Source organism: Ziziphus jujuba, chromosome 8 (genome assembly GCF_031755915.1).
Source record: "Ziziphus jujuba cultivar Dongzao chromosome 8, ASM3175591v1".
NCBI classification, from domain to species: Eukaryota; Viridiplantae; Streptophyta; class Magnoliopsida; order Rosales; family Rhamnaceae; genus Ziziphus; species Ziziphus jujuba.
In genome coordinates, this window is record NC_083386.1 from 28,608,104 (window position 1) to 28,625,825 (window position 17,722).

At 34.5% G+C, this 17,722-nt stretch overlaps 5 protein-coding genes across 7 annotated transcripts in view; 1 reads left to right on the forward strand and 4 right to left on the reverse strand.

The window, feature by feature from the left end:
• LOC107421825 (serrate RNA effector molecule) overlaps positions 1 to 7,527 on the reverse strand; it is a 68,013-nt gene extending 60,486 nt beyond the window's left edge. Inside the window, exon 1 of the mRNA XM_060819318.1 lies at positions 7,517 to 7,527. The gene's annotated coding sequence lies outside the window, so the exon portion shown is untranslated. The remainder of the gene's footprint in view (positions 1 to 7,516) is intronic.
• Positions 133 to 3,486, forward strand: LOC107421830 (protein phosphatase 2C 57). 2 transcript variants are annotated; one of them, XM_048470910.2, is made up of 11 exons: positions 133 to 640; positions 1,028 to 1,156; positions 1,310 to 1,412; positions 1,559 to 1,669; positions 1,830 to 1,909; positions 2,017 to 2,070; positions 2,377 to 2,493; positions 2,603 to 2,657; positions 2,765 to 2,797; positions 2,891 to 2,937; positions 3,213 to 3,486. In XM_048470910.2, the coding sequence occupies exons 1-11, from the start codon at positions 297 to 299 to the stop codon at positions 3,253 to 3,255; spliced, it is 1,116 nt and encodes a 371-aa protein (XP_048326867.2). In that variant the 5' UTR covers positions 133 to 296; the 3' UTR covers positions 3,256 to 3,486. The 2 variants fall into 2 exon arrangements, with proteins under 2 accessions (XP_048326867.2, XP_048326866.2); XM_048470909.2 differs by having other exon boundaries at positions 134 to 640; positions 3,205 to 3,486.
• LOC125421289 (uncharacterized) lies at positions 5,831 to 7,851 on the reverse strand. Of its 2 annotated transcripts, none has more exons than XM_048469709.2 (3): positions 6,881 to 7,851; positions 6,716 to 6,768; positions 5,831 to 6,301 (listed from the first exon to the last, which is right to left on the reverse strand). In XM_048469709.2, exons 1-3 carry the CDS (start codon positions 6,945 to 6,947, stop codon positions 6,176 to 6,178), a joined length of 246 nt encoding a protein of 81 aa, XP_048325666.1. In that variant the 5' UTR covers positions 6,948 to 7,851; the 3' UTR covers positions 5,831 to 6,175. The 2 variants fall into 2 exon arrangements, with proteins under 2 accessions (XP_048325666.1, XP_048325665.1); XM_048469708.2 differs by having other exon boundaries at positions 5,831 to 6,310; positions 6,881 to 7,837.
• A 1,390-nt stretch (positions 7,852 to 9,241) lies between these two features.
• On the reverse strand, positions 9,242 to 14,171 carry LOC107421829 (importin subunit beta-1). Its single transcript, XM_016031157.4, has 3 exons — positions 13,999 to 14,171; positions 10,328 to 12,746; positions 9,242 to 10,254 (listed from the first exon to the last, which is right to left on the reverse strand). The coding sequence occupies exons 2-3, from the start codon at positions 12,736 to 12,738 to the stop codon at positions 10,056 to 10,058; spliced, it is 2,610 nt and encodes an 869-aa protein (XP_015886643.1). The 5' UTR covers positions 12,739 to 12,746; positions 13,999 to 14,171; the 3' UTR covers positions 9,242 to 10,055.
• Positions 14,172 to 15,233: 1,062 nt separating this feature from the next.
• Positions 15,234 to 17,698, reverse strand: LOC107421803 (uncharacterized). Its single transcript, XM_025075918.3, has 6 exons — positions 16,634 to 17,698; positions 16,393 to 16,495; positions 16,230 to 16,295; positions 15,976 to 16,131; positions 15,758 to 15,854; positions 15,234 to 15,431 (listed from the first exon to the last, which is right to left on the reverse strand). Exons 1-6 carry the CDS (start codon positions 17,166 to 17,168, stop codon positions 15,306 to 15,308), a joined length of 1,083 nt encoding a protein of 360 aa, XP_024931686.3. The 5' UTR covers positions 17,169 to 17,698; the 3' UTR covers positions 15,234 to 15,305.
• Positions 17,699 to 17,722: the final 24 nt, after the last annotated feature.

Genomic DNA, 17,722 nt, shown 5'->3' on the forward strand with positions numbered 1-17,722 from the left:
TCTCTAAGCTAGATCATCAAGCTTCCTCTGGTCCCACACTCCCACTCAATAGTGGGGGTCCGTGCCACGTGGAAGCTGTTGAATGGACATATCAAAGTAGAACATCATAAGGATTCCCAACCAATCAAGAATCCAATCCGTTAAATCGGTTAAAGGCAGAGCTTCACTCTCTTCTTATCCACCTCCATCGCCATTAATTCCATCTGAAAAACTTTTCGAAGTCGTTTTCCAACTCGGTGGTTCTCAAACTCAGTAGTAGTAGCAAGCTTCGTTAGAAGCAAAGGCTAAAAAAAAAAATGGCTTTGTTAAGCCAACACTTGCAGAGGTTTCTACTGAATGAACACAACAGCCTCTCCAGCTCCTTCAAGTCCACAACCAACAGGAGTAGTGGTGGTGGTGGCAGTGGTACCAGTCTACTTACAGTGAATGCAAGAATTCGAAGCTGCTCTGCCATAGCCATAGATGCCCAGTCTTCTTCCTTGACTGATATAGCTCGAATTCGATGGGGTTCGACGAGTTTGCAAGGTGCTCGTGATGAGATGGAAGATGGTGTTGTTGTTCGCTCTGATGGCCTTGATGGGTTCTCGTTTGCTGCTGTTTTCGACGGCCATGCCGGCTTCTCCTCCGTCAAGTTCCTCAGGTTAGGTCAAATTTTATGGTTATTAATCCAATTTCATTCAGTAGCTTATTTATTTGTTTATTTTTACTTCTTTTTTACTTTTAATCTTTTGGGTTTAGAATGTTATGTGATTATTGTTTGAATTGGATGGTCATATAAATATATATACATGTTAAATTATATATGTATTTATGTATGTCATAAAGAATATAATTATTGTCTTCAGGGGCATGAATTTGATCATTGTCTTGAGGGGCATGAATTTGACCATTCTGCTTATTGTGTACATATACATACATATATATATATATATATATATATATATATATATATATATATATATATATATATATATATATTTTTTTTTTTTCCACTTCATTGTATTCATTATGAATATATTGTTGACAGGGATGAGCTCTACAAGGAGTGTTGTGGAGCCTTACAGGGAGGGCTGCTACTGGGTGAAAAAAATTTCAAAGTCATTAGAGAGGCATTGCAGGAGGCTTTTCTAAAAGTTGATAACAAATTGCTAAATTGGTAAGTACATAAAGGAACCAAAAAGATTAAAAAAAACAAAAAAAAGTTTTTGGCCTAAGCATGTATGATATGTTAGCACCATATAGTCTCAATATGATTGTATATTCTAAATTTATTGATTTGAAGGTTTAGATGGTGTTTCATTTTGTAAAGGCTTGAAACAACCGGAGAAGGAAATGAATCTGGTGCGACTGCTACTGTTTTGTTCATCGGAAATGATATGCTGTTCATTTCTCATGTTGGTGACTCATCTGTGGTATGTGTAAATCCTTTGCATTTCTTTGTCATCAAACAATTATGGGATAATTGTGAAAAAAAAAAAGGGAAAAATTCAGAATCTTTTAAATGTTAATAGTATAGTAATCTGATCAATTTATTTATTAGTTACCTGTTGATATGCAGGTTCTATCTCGTTCTGGAAAAGCAGAGACATTGACCAATCCTCATCGACCCTATGGAAACAGCAAGGTCTCCCTTCAAGAAATCAAAAGAATCAGAGAAGCAGGTGGATGGGTGTGTTTTTCTGTTCTTGATTGCATGATATTCCTCTTCTTTTAGCCATATAATTTGGTTTCTGTCAAGTTACCACCAATGCTAAAAGCTTAAAGCTTTTAGGAAGTAGCCCAGCTATACATTCCAGACCAACAATGCATATTGTAAATGTTGTCTACAGATTGTGAATGGAAGGATTTGTGGGGACATTGCTGTATCTCGTGCTTTTGGTGACATGCGGTTCAAGACTAAGAAAAACGAGTTCAGTTCTTTTCCTCGCTGCTCTCCTTCCTAGAATGCACCTTTGGTATATTTCTCATCGCATTATGTATCTTACTCTGGTTTTGTGCTCAAAATATTCTGCATAGGATGCTAAAGAAAGGAGTTGAAGAAGGGAGATGGTCTAAAAAATTTGTTTCACGGTAAGCAATCTGAAACGATTCATAACAATTAGTTTTATCGTTGTACTTCTATCAGGGAACCACCATTTTAATTGGTTAAAAATCCTGATTATGGTCCTCTTGCAAATGGATGATGAGCTATATTTTCATTTCATATATGTTCTAGTCTTATGCACTTAAATTTGATACCATCTGGGTTGCATAAACTAGATTGTCCTATCATTGTATTTCAGCTTCTCACTCATACTACCTGCTAAGATAAAAATGATTACTTACTTAGATTAAAATGATAAATCTTACCCTTTTTATGTAAATGTGTTATGCCAGGGTACAATTCAGTGGAGACTTGGTAACTGCATCTCCAGACATTTTTCAAGTGGCTCTAGAAAAAGATGCAGAATTTGTACTTTTAGCATCTGATGGCTTATGGGATTACATTAACAGGTCTTTTGGACTATCCTTCCTTATGACTCTTAAATATTGTTTAGTTAAAACCCAAAAAAAAAAAAAAAATAAAATAAAATTCACCTTGACCTTTTTTCTTCTGTTTCAGCTCGGAAGCAGTTGATTTTGTTAGGGCTCAACTCCAACAACATGGAGATGTTCAGGTATGGATTGTGCCTTTTTAGTAAATTGCTAATTAAATTAACAGTATGATATATGATAATATCCTGCATTGAGATTGAGCCTAGGTTCCGTATTGTTCTTATTTCAGTTAGCTTGTGAAGCACTTGCTCAAGCGGCTCTGGTAACACTACACATTTCTTGTTTAATCAGTACATACTAATTCAATCAATTATTTTGCATAATCCTTGACTTAATATTGAATAAATTGCTGTAGGATCGATACTCACAAGATAATATCAGCATTGTCATTGCCGATTTAGGGTATGTAACTGTTTCTATGCGCTTGTTTTGCTTCCATTGCAAGAAAGTGGAAAATTAACAGAACAAATTTGTTAGCCTCTAAAAGTGAAACTGAAATATGATCACCATCCAAACTGTCCAGTTTATGCAGATAAGAATATGACTTAAATTCCAAAAGTTTCATTGCTTGGTAGTTGCAGAGGAGTGTTCTGCCAATTGCTCTTTGCCTTGTTATTTACTATCTTTGCTAACTGTTTCTGTATCATCTCATATTTAACTTGTGAAAAGGCAAACAGATTGGCGAAATTTGACACTCCAGCAACCGAACTTTGTGTTTGAATTGGGCCAAGCTTTAGCTACAATTGGCATTGTGTCCCTTGGAATTTGGATGACATCTCTGTTTATCGTATAAAAACTTGAGGATCCGGATTATGTAAATAAATCAGCATAGCAAAAATGAACGTAGTTTTTCACAGTTTTTATCCAAACAATGTAATTGGACATGTCTAATATCTTGATACTTTCGGTTTAGGGTACAGAATAATCCTTGAAAAAAGTATTTTCTTCTTATCTTTAATTGTATTTCTTTTCCAATATTAGTTACAGAAATGTTTATGCCAATATTTGTTCCACTTTGATTAGCTCTTCAATTCATGCAAATATTGGGATTGGGGGTTTCTACATATTTGTTGACAGGACAAACCAAACATAACCCAAGATTTATTGAAAACTGAATATAAGACAGAGCAAGTCGTCTTTTTGAAGGCCATAATATGATTTTAATCTTGACAAGAGTACTCACTTGGAAACTACTCACTTAGAAACTTCCTTTTCCATAATTTTAAATGGACTAGTTTGCAGTTAATATTCCATGAGTCTTTTTTTTTTTTTTTTTTTTAATAAACCCCCTAAAAGCTCCATTGAACCAAACCAAATCCTAGGAGAAAAAGTGTGGTTCAATAAACTTCCAATGTTAATCTTGACAAGAGTACTTACTCAGAAACTTCCTTTTCCATAATTTTCAATAGACTAGTTTGCAGTTAATATTCCATGAGTGTTTTTTTTTTTTTTTTTTAACCCCCACTAAGAAGCTCCATTGAACTAAAGCATATCCTAGGAGAAAAAGGGGTGGTTCAATAAACTTCCATTGTTAATCTTGACAAAGAGTACTTACGCAGAAACTTCCTTTTCCAATTTTAAATAAACTAGTTTGCAGTTGATATTCCATGAGTCTTTTTTTATCTTTTTTTAACCCCCCGAAGAAGCTCCATTGAACTAAACCAAATCCTAGGAGAAAAGGTGGTTCACCAAACTTCCAAGTAATTACATATACTGACTAATGCAAAGCAAAGCCAATGGAGAAACCAGAGTTGGGTTATTAATGTATTTATGAGCATGGAAAGAAACAAAGTTAATTTGTCCAATTGAAGTATTTTAGCATAGACATGCATTGTAAAGTTGACTTGTCTAGTGTTGGTAAGTAGGTACTACAAAGTGTGTAATGCTGTGATAGGTTAATTTAAAAAAGTGATAGGGAAAAATGTAAGAGGAAAGGAAAACAAATTCAACAAAAAAGTTAAAAGACACTTTGGAAATGTGTCAAACAAGGTATCACTAAAATGCTTGCGGAGTGATAAGAAGTTTGATGCTGATAGGCATATATTCATGAAGCTCATATAGCCCACTAATCCGAGAAATCAAGAGGAAAAGGAGTTGGAAACTGAAAAAAAAAAAAAAAAATAAAACAAAGCAATTTAATATTTTACTAAAGAGCATAGGCTAAAAACAAAAATTAGAGGCCATTTAGAGGCCAAATCACTAGTATAGTGGTTTAGAAATTACCATCAACAACCAATTATTACCGTATAAAGAAAGTGGGTAATAAACAAGGGTTTTTTTGGCATTGGTCGGACTGCTCACCTTCTCTTAGTTGTATACATTAAATATAGTTTATCAACCAGACATTAATTTGTAATATATTCCTAGTGTCACAGCAGAGTTTAGAAGGTGGTATTTAGGAATTAGGATAGATAATGGACTGAGTTCTAAAGTCCTATTTTTTGAAGCAAACTGATAGTTCAGATATTTGATTATTGAAAGAAAGAAATTTTCTCAAAGTGCAAGTCAGATCCAAAAAGTATCAAATCAACGTTTCAACAGTGAGGTTTTCTTTTCTTTTTTTTAATATGGCTTTTTTCTTTTCTTCCTTTACTGCATATATCTCTCTCTCTCTATATATATTTATCTCTCTCTCTCTCTCTCTCTCTCAGAGAGAGAGAGAGAAGTTCATTTTTCCAAGAAGTGGAACTTGACTCAGCACTCCTTGATCTCTACAAAGAAAAAAAATAAATAAATAAAGAAATAAAAAACCACATACTTTTGAAGGGTCATGGGGTGATGGAAAAGGTTCAAAGAGAGGGAATAAACTGTAGGTCCCAGTTGTTGCAGCAGTGATATCTCTGCATGATATTGCATTTGGCCCACATAATCACAGGCCATCAATTTTTTCCACTTCTAATTTCAGTCTTTATGTCCTATGTAGGGATTGAACTTGAACTAGGCATGCAAAAACATAAATAAATTCACATACAATAAACGTTTAAATCATTCTCCAAATATTTGTAATATTTTTCTTCAATAATTATTCAGTCAGAATATTTAAAATTTATAAAGTCAAAATATAGTGTAAAAAAATTAAATTGAAATAAAAATAACTTATTTATGATTTGAATTGTATGTTAACTTTATAAATTTAAAATATTAGAAATGTATATTAATCTGAAAATAGTTTAATTTTCCCATGCAGAGCTTGGAGGGCATATATATATATATATATATATATACATATATGCTCGGTTAGTTTCCTATCGTATTATATCTCATACTGAATAATCTAGTTATTTAATACCAAATTTTTAACAGAAATTGATTTCCATTCCTTCTGCAAATATTATTTATTGATACAAGGAATGCCATATTAGCCATATAGTCTCACAGTCACAGATTAATGGATACACAGAAAGCATCTGATAATAGGTTGTTTCAGTGTAAAGGCCTCAAAGGCCTTAATAACAAACACAAAGTAGAGATATTACACATCATTATGATAAAAATATATATTAAGTCTCTTCCCACACATGATCAAAACCTCTGGAGGGAGAAAGAAGGAACAGTTACGAGAGTGGTTTCCATTAGGGAATATATATATATATATATATATATATATATATATTAACACCCCCACCAAAATGGCATGCATTCAAGGGTTCCTTCCATTTCCAGGTTTCCTTCTTGGATCGTGCCTAGGGTTGGCTCCAGCATCGTCATAATCCAAAAATGTACGAGGCATGACCAAAAGCTTCCTTATATTAACTTGGATTCCACCCTTCACATACTAAAAAGCGTTTGGTTAGCAAGAAATTAATTTGGTCTTTACCTTTCAAATTTTTTGTGCATGTTTGTGTGTGTACCCTTGTTGTTTGTGCAGTGTAACTTTCTCTTAATTTGAATGTGTACCTAGAAAAAGACATATGTACATATATATATATATATATATATATATAGTCTTGTTATGATGATCATCATCGCTCACACATTATGGTGAAGATCGGTATACAATTACATGTATTTCAACTTTGAATTGCATATAATTGGGTGTCATCCCACCATAATGTAAGCATCGACACTTATTGTAGCATATATATATATATATATATATATATATATATATATATATATATATATATATATATATATATATATTTATATGTATATCATATAAGCAAAACTAGTCTACTACCTTATGAAGCGAGTAATTGGGGTTAATTCCAACCTCCGAGCCTTCAACCATGCCTGCAAGAGAAACAATTACTCATTAAGCTAATTACAAAAGGAAAAATAAAGGCAAGATTATTTTAAGGTTCATATATATATATATATATATATATGCTATAAAATTGATCACCTGAACATAAGGGAATGACGACTAGTAAGAGCAAAATTAGAAGAAAGGTATTGATCTTAAGAGACATGGCAAATCTTTTTTTCCTTCCTTTTTTTTCCTTTGATCAAATACTATAGAGTAAAGAGCAATGAATTTAGTGAGGGAGGTTGGGCAGAGAAGGTAGGGGGGTTTTATATTTGCTCAGAAAGTGGTAGGAAATGTGGGAAAAAAACTGTAGCCATGGTGAACCCCACCCAATAGCAGCAGAATGATGATGAATTGCTTTACCCTTTTAATCCCACAAACTTTCAAGGTCAACTGCACTATTATTTGTTGCCTCAAAATACAAAGCAATTGTATGCATGTGGACAGAGCAAGAACAATTTTCAAAATGCATGGCTTAGACCACTCTTGGCTACTCTTACTACTAGTACTAGTCTCTGTCCATTTTCAGCTTGTCTTTTGGGTGTATTTATCACCTTTATTCCTTTAAGTCAATAATCTGCTTTTTTCCTGTCTTTACCAACATCCTCCACAAACTCATTTTTTTTATGTGGGTTAAATATACTGAATTTGCTCCTCCATTTTTTGTTTTTTTCCCAAACTGACCACAAAATGTTCTAGTATGGAAATCAATAAAGTACAATGTATAACCCATAATATTGCTGTATGAGAGAGGAATTTAATGCAGTATAACAAATTAAACCCATAAGTATTTTTTGTCAGGAATTTTGAGGGTACAAAACAAAGATATTTTGCATCTGGGATGGTGACAGGTGAGACAGTACAAACTCGTGGAACTTTGTTTCCCTTCTGGACCATATAGCATATATAGTGGCAGTCTTTTCCCACTCGCGGATATGAATAGTAGAAAAGTTTTAGGGACTAAAAATGAATTTTTCCTATGAAAATGTTAGCAAATTTTGCCTAACTATCTCTGACCATATATATATATATATATATATATTAGTTAGTGGGAAATTCTCCAGAAAACTTTTTCTCCTCCTAAAATAATTTAGCCTTCCGTGGTACCAAACGCCATTTTAGTGAAATATGGGTTTTTTAGGTCCTCATATTTCGGCTTTCATCAGCATTGTTAAGTCAATGAATTGGAGACAAACATATAGAGAGTGGACTACAAAAGAAATCAAATAGAAAGGCATTAGGAGGAGAGGGGGGATTGAATGTTGGAGAGGCAATATTAGTGGGAGCACTAGCAAAAGAAAAGATAGAGAGACGGAGGGGGGGAACAACTCAAAACAATTTGAAACTTGGACACGCTAAATCAATTTTTAATCGTATATTAAGACCAAAAAGTTAAATTAATCGTCTTCCAGGAGACAATATGTTGGTCATGATTTTTTTTTTTTTTTTTTTTTAACAGGGTTGCTGATTATTTGACCGATAAAACTTTTTCCTTGTGTTATAACCCCGTTTTAGGCAACGTTTGTAGGTTGTCGGGAGAACACTGTGTATGATTTTATTAGCACATAAGACATTCACATACAAAAACCATTGGACTTGAGAGTCTCAAGCTACAATGGAAAACTTTCCAGTGTCATGGTGATGAATTCACTGCTCTTCAAGGATAACAAACTCAAATGAAAATGACAGGAAAAAGAAGCATTTGCCGAAAACCATGGCCTTGGGACTTCGTTCATAAACCCCAGATGCTAAGCCAAGACAAGATGATAGCCATATGATTTTCTGTTTATAATAATAAAAAATAAAAAATAAAAACCACATTACAATGTATGGGTTTTGCCTATGAGCATGAATGAGAGAGTCTAAGTGCTCCCAACAGCATTTCGAGGTCACCGACATGACTGCTCCAAGTGGTACTTGCTATTCATTTTGGATGCTTATTGAATTTATGTATTTATTAGTTTGTTACATTTTTCTTTATCCTTGTAAGGTTATGGTAAAAACTCTCTTCCCATGGAGTGGTTGGGGGTTGTGGGGTACTAAAGAAATAGATTTATGGTGTGAAATGTTGGTGGTAGCTTGTCATATCTTAAAAGCTCTCAGCACCTTCTCTGAACAGATTTAAAAGCAATCAATCTACCATCTACTTCTATACATCCTCCCCTACAAACCGGGGCTACCAGTAGCTGCAATTCAAGCAGCAAGCTAATGGTTCATTTCCAGGAAGTCTTTTAAGTGGACTTTCCCTTTTTTTTTTTTTTTTTTTTTTTTCTTTTTCTCCTACATCTAGTTAAATTTGGGTTAGATTTTGGTTGGAATGCGACAATACTGTTTAAGCAATAGCTTCTATTACCAACATCACATCGTTTAGGTAATAAGATTGATAAATATTGTAAAAGGTTCTTCTCCATCAATCAATATTGTCAACATACATAAATTTAAAGCAAAGCAAAAGAGTTTAATAAATTTTATCCTTCATATATCCAAAACAAAGCAAGAACAATATATTTAATTAAATACAATGTTGACATAAATTAATCAATATTACCAAAAAAGAAAATCTATATAAAAGGCCCCTTTTTTTTTCACATAAGGCCACAAATAAAGTTGGGCCGGACCTGGACTGACCCTCAAACCCAAATAAGTATACAAAAATTAGTCAGATAAACCAACATAATGAGGACTCGATGCAAACATTAGTAAAGGATGGGGCAAAATTCAGGAATGAAAACTTCCCAAGGAGTCGATCTGGAATGTTGCACAAATAGGTAGTGGCACTGATATGACCCTGAACCAATTTTTTCATTCATATCCAATCCAAGAAACAAAATCAATTTGGAGGAAACCACAGCTATGGTAGCACACATCTCTCATTTGCTATGTCATTAAATATCCAGTGAACCACCAGCTACCAGATTTGTACAATCAGACGACACTTACCTCCAAATCTTAGCGACGGAAATCCTCCATGATACTCAAAATTTATCCGTTTTCTTGCTGGAGTAGTTTACCCTTATCCGCAAAAAACCATGACCACCCACCCTTCCTGACAAAATCAGAATCCAACTCCATGGTGCAAATGCAATAGTTAGTGAAAATATTTGTGTGATGATGCAAGAGTTAGTGACAACTTGAAGACTGACTGACAGGCTTCTGATGTCTGAAAATGGCCATGACTTGACACATGCAATCGCAGACCAAACTCGACGCACCAAAATGCATGCATGCAGGGACTTCTAAAATGATGCAAATATGCTATGTGGCAGTGGCCTCAAACAGAAATGGCACGGTTGATGGCCAACTTTGCCCATTCAGCCGATTCTTTAATAAAATGGTCTTCTGAGGACAGACATTCATTTAAAAAGTCTCTGCTTGACAGAGACTGCTGTATCAAGGAACCTGCATGACTTCCCAGTGTATCTGCTAGGTCACCAAGGACTCCAATGGCAGTTTTCATCACAAGATCATCCCTGCATACAGATAAAAGTGAGAAAAACATCAAAGAGTACAATTCTTCACAATAATAAATACAAAAAAACTCACATGTCTCTTTCCATATATATACTATCCAGGAACTGCAGGATGTATGGTGCATAAGGAATCAAGAGCTGAGTTTTTGGAGAATTCTTGAACCCTTGGAAAATCCCAGAATATGCTTCCAAGATTCCATTTCTCAGAGTATTCGTGTACTCCGTAATTTCATCATCAGCACCAGATGCTTGGGTTGACAACTCTGCCGCACTCTGAAGCATAGGCATGGCATACATCAAGTACTTCTCGAAGCTCTCACCTATCGCCAAAGCTATATCACCGAAGCAAGAAAATATGGGAGGCTTGACAGTGCGGTGCAACTGGTTACTTGATAAATCCTTAAGGAGCTGGCTCATAATACCATCACAATAAGGCAGAATTTTATCTTCCAATGCTCTGCATATATCTCCTACAACACCGACAGTAACAGCACAGACTTGGTACTCCTCAAAATTCTGAAGGCCCATCTCAATATACTTATAAAACTCTGGCATGTATTTTGTAAAACCTGGCCCCGTTGCATATGCAAGGGCTCCAATTGCAAGCATAGCCTCCTCATGCACTGTGGCACTTCTACAAGCAAATACCCTCAGAAAGAGTCCCATTATCTGATCTGCAAACGGCATAAAGACATGTTTAGTTGGCTCTGATGACCCTAGCTTCTGAATAATGACTTGCAAGCACCCACAGAGAAGCCCTTGTAATTCACCCTGCTTCTCCCTCTCATCAGATGAAAGCTTCTGCCCTTCAAGAGTCTTGTGCAATTCCATCATGATAACAGGAACCAATTGCAAAACCATGGGAGCAGTTTCATCCGTTGAGCACCTCACTATTTCGTTCAATGTTTCATATGCAGCAGTCCTCAATCGTGATTCCCCAGCATCTTCTCTGTGGGTAACAGTAAGAAGTGACTGAACGATCTCCTGGAAAAAAGGAGTTAGAGGAGATGATGGACCCATATCCTCATAACCCTGAGCAAGAAAATAAAGTGCACCACAGGCCTTCTCAGCAACATTTGGGACATCCTTCATGCTCTGAAGAAGAACCGTGATGATCTGTTGACAGTTCGCTTGGGTAATTATTGGTGTATCCATAGTTGAACCATGGAGGAATTCAAAAATTCTACCCAATGTCCAAGCTGTAGTGTCCTTCACATGGTTGTTCGGGTCATTTGTTAGAGCAGTGAGCATGAACGATAAAGCCACATTCACAATGGGTGTCAACTTGTCCGCTGAAGGACCTTCTAAGATGGAGCCAAAAGCATAGGTAGCTGCTTCTCTTTGTCTCCAATCTGGTTTTGTTATGTTCTCTTCAATGAATGGCATAACTAGTGGAACAATATCATCTCCAACAGTACGTGCAACCAAACCAAGGCATGTGCCACCAGCCATTGCTATATTCCAAGCCCCTTCATCTTGATCCTGGTCCTCTTCTTGTTTAAGAAGTGTCTCCAACAGCAGCGGGACAAGAGCAGGGAGTGCCTGCTTGATAAAATAAAAGCAAGGAATACCTGAATCCCCAATCAAATCAGTTCCATATTCTTCCAGGATATCTATCTCCTCATCACAAATCGAACTCCAGAATTCAATGGCTTGAAGAGCAACAGCTTCCTCATCTTCCCTAACAGCCTTTGCTGTTATGTTAAAAATGTCTTGGATGTAAGGAGCTAATTTTTCATAGTAAGTCGAAGAAATAGAGACCAAACATTCAAAAGCTGCCTGTCTTATCTTCACTTCAGGGGATAGAGTTGCCTCACAGACAACCCTCATGATATAATCACGCTCCATATCATTGCTAAAATTTACCTGAGCAAATCCCAAAGCATTGTACAATGCCCGTGTAGCAGCAAGTCTTACATCATTGTTCCCTTCAGATGCATTCATACCCTGAACTACCGCAGTGAGTACTTTATTTACTTGGTCTTGGTCTATAACATCAGGAGACACTTCCTCACACAAATACCCCAGAGTCTCTAAGGTGGCTTGCTTCACATGAGCTGGCAACTGGTGAATATTTGAAAGAAGTGATCCTATCAGTTCTGGCCACTGTTTCTGAGGTAATTCAATGCCTGCGATCTTTGCAATCACTTGAGATGCAGTTGACCGAGCATCTCCCGAAGGTGAGGAAAGGGTTTGTAACAAGCATGTCTTAATCTGGGTCTTCACAGCAGCATCCAGTGACAACCATCGCTGAACAAGCTCGAGCTTTCTATGTTGTTCCTTAGCATCCAAGGCATTCTTAAGTATCAAACCTGCTAATTTACGGCTTTCAACAGGTTTCTCCTCGTTTGATAGCTCACCAGAGAGAGATACCAAGAAAAGGGAAAGATCTTGCTCCTGAAACTGTTTCAAGCTGTCTTCTGCATGCTTCCGCACAGTTCCATCAACTGATTGTGCATTTAAAAGAACCTGGGTAACTTCCATCGTCCTATCTGAGAATATAAAAAATCACCTACTAAGTTAAGTAAATAACAAAAGCTAGGGTCTAACAAGATCATCTCCATATCATCGCATAAAGAATCAAAAAGATGGAAAGAAATCAAGTTAGGAAGTCTTCTTGCTCAGAAAATCCCTGAATAGATGCAAGGAAAGAATAACAAAAATCGTAACAAACTTTCAATTTATGACACCAAGTAAACTGAAAGTCTCCTGAAGACAACTGTTCATAACACAGAGATCTGTCTTAGATGAGCTGGATTTACCATATGTCTTATTCTTACATAAAAAACCAACAATCTAAAAATAATTTTTTCTCAGCATAATTCAAAAAGAAATAGAATTCTAATATCTTTTTTCAACTAAAAGATGCAATTGAAAATTACAATGCAAAAAGAAATTGGATATATAGATTTTTTAGTTTGGCACCGAGTTATAGGAGATAAGATGGGTCATAAGATTTTAGAGAATAAAACTTCCATAAACAATATTATCATTAGTACGGACTTTGTAGAAATCATTATCACGCACACCCAGAAGGAAAAACTAAGTAATGTTTCTCAGATTCAAATAAAGATATGTCACACTAATCAATAACTTATAGATCTGCCAGACGAAACCCCAAATTACTTAAATTAAAACAACCATTTGCATAAGCATTAAATGACAGCAATAGTCATATATCATAGATAAACTTCTGCACAAACTTGATCTGGAATTTTAACAGAGAACCGAATGATATATTTTTTTAAAAAAAAAAAAAAAAACCCAAATTTTAACAAAATGTTTACAATGCGCACCCAACAACCATCAAATAGTGGGTACGTTTCCATCTTACTGCCTTTTCAACCAAAACCAATAGTTTTATTACACTTAGCTCATTAAAACCCTATCTTTACTCTAACCTAATATACACATCTAAAATTCCAAACACAAAAATTCTAAATCACCATCAGTTCTTAGAGAAGAAAAAGCAACAGATCAAATTAGATTAATGCAATTTCATAAGCTTCCAAACACTTCGATAAAACACTAATTTCTGAAAATATATATACGCATAATTTCAAGCAACTAAATTCAGTACAAAATATGAATCAAATCGGAATACGAAATCCAAAATTAAGCACTAACAAAAAGCAATCAAACCAGTAAAATTAAAGATCGAAGGATCAAAAATAATATGCGAAAACCTAATTCCCCAATAACAGAAAAAAAGAAAACTGCGCTAAAGTGAGCAGATATAATTACCTGAGAAAGAAACTGACGAATAGTATAAATAATCACCGGATCGCGAAGGCTCGAAACAGCACTGAAACCCCCAGAACAGAGAGAGAGAGAGAGAGAGAGAGAGAGAAGAAGAAGCAGAAGAAGAAGAAGAAGAAAGTAAGAAAGAAGAAGAAGAAAGAGAAATACGACAACGACAACGCTAATTGTAAAGCTGTACTGTAAATTAATAATTATTAAAATTATTTTTTAAATGTTACAATAATTTTCGTGGGTCCCCATCAAGCAGTTTAGTTTCCACACACACGGTATGTCTTGTATAATTGGATCAGGACCGTTGATCTATAGGACTAAATATACATACATAAATTTTGTTGTGGTTTTGAGGTGGTAGTAATAGTAGGACCCCTTTTTATTTTAAATTATAAAATCATAAATTTTTTTTTTTTTTTTTTATTGTGAAGAAAAGTCAAATTATACGGCTAAGATTTACTCATCAGAAAATGCAATAATTGCTGTGAATACTCACTTTCCACCGTCAGATTTGTAGAAAATGGGATGTCAGTGGTGGGTCCAATATTAGATATTGCCATCACGCTTTTTTTTTTTTTTTTAAATTTAGAAAATAGACATTTATTTATTAATTAGCTGGAATTTTGATAAAAGTGATTAACACGGAACAAACATCCATAAGAGTTTTAACTTTCTCATATTAGAGAAATAAATAATTGGAAAATACATTATCCCCTATAACATTAAAAAAAAAATTTTTTTGATGCCGAAATAAATAAAATTTCTAAAATCAAAATTAGAAAAGGCATTTCAATTAATGGTTGAATAAAATTTGGTATCCTTCCAAAATTTTGTTGCGCTTGTAAAAAGACAAAATCATTAATTTTGTCCGAAATTTTGACAGCCTCGAAACACTCTTCTAACCTATGGAATTCCATTTTTAGGAGGTTGAGGTTTATAATGATCTTTCAATTTCCACAAATCCAAATTCCAATAAATATAACAACTTAATTGCACAAGTAAATTAAATGTAGAAATTAAAGGAAATTAAAGGACATATGGGTTTGGAAAAAGACGTTGGGATTTCAATATTTTCAGTGCATAAAGTAATTAAATTAAAGCCAACCAACAACTATGGGTTTTTTTTAATATAATTTTGATTTTGTCACTTTGTGCCCTAGTAAAATCAATGGTACATAACTTGTTTGCATGTATGTGTCAGAAATATTTTGAACAGAAAATTGTAAAATTCACTCACTTTGGGGGGTTAAATCACCGATAAAAAAAAATAAAAAATAAAAAAAGTGTTAAAAATTGGTTCAAAGCTCTTCATGGAAATCATCCCCATCATCCTCAACGCTATCAGAATAGACTGTACTGTAGAAAATATGCTCGTGGTTCAACATCTCTAAAAGTGATAAATTGCCATCCTTGTTCTCATCAGCCTGAAAAACCAAAACTCAATACTTCAGAAATTACAACCAAATTTGTGTGTGAGTGTGTGTGTGTGTGTGGATATATATTTGATTTTCTAGAAATTATGTCATAATTTGCGTATAATAAATTATATTTGATTTTCTAGAAATTATGTCATAATTTGTGTATAATAAATTATATAGTAATATAATAAATATTAAAGAAAATCATATTTTCAATTAAAATTTTAATTTTAAATTATTAATTGATTCGTATGACTGACCATGTCACCATATCAATCATTATAAACTTAAAATATATCCCACAAGAACAAGTCTTTTAAGTAAATAATTACCTCATGGAGTAGATAGTTTGTGTAATATTTTGCATATGAAATTTCTCCAGGATGGAGGTAAGTGAGCATGGGTTTGAGTTCTTCCACTTCCAAAAATCTGCCAAACATATATATGCTCGTATCAGTATCATATATATATATATATATATATATATATGAATATAATTTGTTAAAGATTTGAAATAAACATGAAAATGTGTATGAAATATTTTATATACTTGTCCTTGTTAAGATCAAGCTCTGCAAACTTCTCTTCTGCTGTTGGTACATCAGCCCCAGATGTTTCATATTTAACATAATTCTTGTAGATACTGTAAGCACTATCAGAGAATTCCACAAAATTCAATTTCCCATCATCATTCTGGTCCATTCTCCTGCACATGTATACATATATATATATATATATCATATCATATTATATATCATCTTTATAATATAATATAAACTGTAGATGTGAGAATATTGTACCTACTTTATTTTTTCTCTTAGAAGCCAATTCTGAATTTTATCATTTTTACTGTCTTGTGGGTGCAACAAGCTGCAAAATGAAACAAATAAAGATGATTAATTTACATCTAACAAATTAAAACTAAATAAACCAATAATTTTAATCTTCAAATTAATAAATTAATTACTCTTTGAATTCATCAAATGAAAGAGATCCATCCCCATCAACATCAGCATTCATAAACTGCTGCTTCCACCATCCAGCTTCTCCATGTGCCGTGCCATTTTTCTCTGTTCCAAAATATCAAACGTATTAATGGAGATCTAAGAAACCCAACAAAAGTTTTTATTTTTATTTTTTTCTGTCTGTCTCTCATTTTCTTGCAAGACTTAACATATCTAAATAACATTATAAGCATATAAATATACCAATATCTTCATCTGAAAACTGGGGCAGATACTCCCCAAAAGAAATAACTCCATCTCCATTCTTATCATGGGATGCCAACTCCTTCTGTGTGGTATAATTCAACCTTTCCACGGCTTGTTCTGTGATCCAAGACCTAAGTTCCCAAGTACTAACCACACCATCTTTGGGCGACTTATCTAACAAAGGGAACAAGATGATCAACCTTAATGTGATGTTTAACCTGCCCTCTTCTCCAAAATATTGGCTAGCATCTGGAATCTCGTTGGCAAAGCCATTATTATTATTATTATCATCATCATCATCATCATCGTCGCCGACGATATTATCATGTTGATGATGATCATATCCTTTTCTTTCCTCAGCATATCTTTGGATCTTTGTGACAAGAGGATCAAAAGTAGACAACCCGAAACTGCTTCCAAGACGCCTGTTTATCCCTGGATGATTAGGAGGGACAGGTGGGTTGGCAGGGGCGAAGACGACGAAGATGACAAAGGCAGTGGCCAAGAGAGCATATGCCACTGCCTTTGCCATGTTCTTTGGCAACCAGGGGAAGACACAGAGAGAGAACAAAAGTTAAGGTGGTGTTCTCATCACCCATCTTACCTGGGTGGAGGGAAAAGCGGTTATTGACAGTTAGAAGCGGAAGGTACATGGAGAATCCATGAGTTTCATTGGCCGACTTTTGGCTCTTGTTTATTTTTAACATAGACCACATGAAATACCTACCTAACTATTACACATGCTGTTATGCCATTGGTTTTTGTTTACCAGCTTGGATTATAATTATATACCTTGTTCACTGAAAAATTTCTCTAATAGAGTCGATCAAAATTGAATAAATGGGGAAAATATTTAAATTTCAGACAATTCATAAATCTCAAAAAATAAAAATAAAATAAAAAAACACAAGCAGATTGGAAGAGAATCAGCTGAAAAGGAGGGGCGCTTCAGTGCTCTGATTATAGGCTTATAGGAGAAGTGTGAAATGACTGGATCCCTAACGGCCTTTCCGTATCATACATCATAATTCGATGAAAACATGAAGAAGATAAAGCATAAAACAAAATGAAACAAAATTGTAAAAT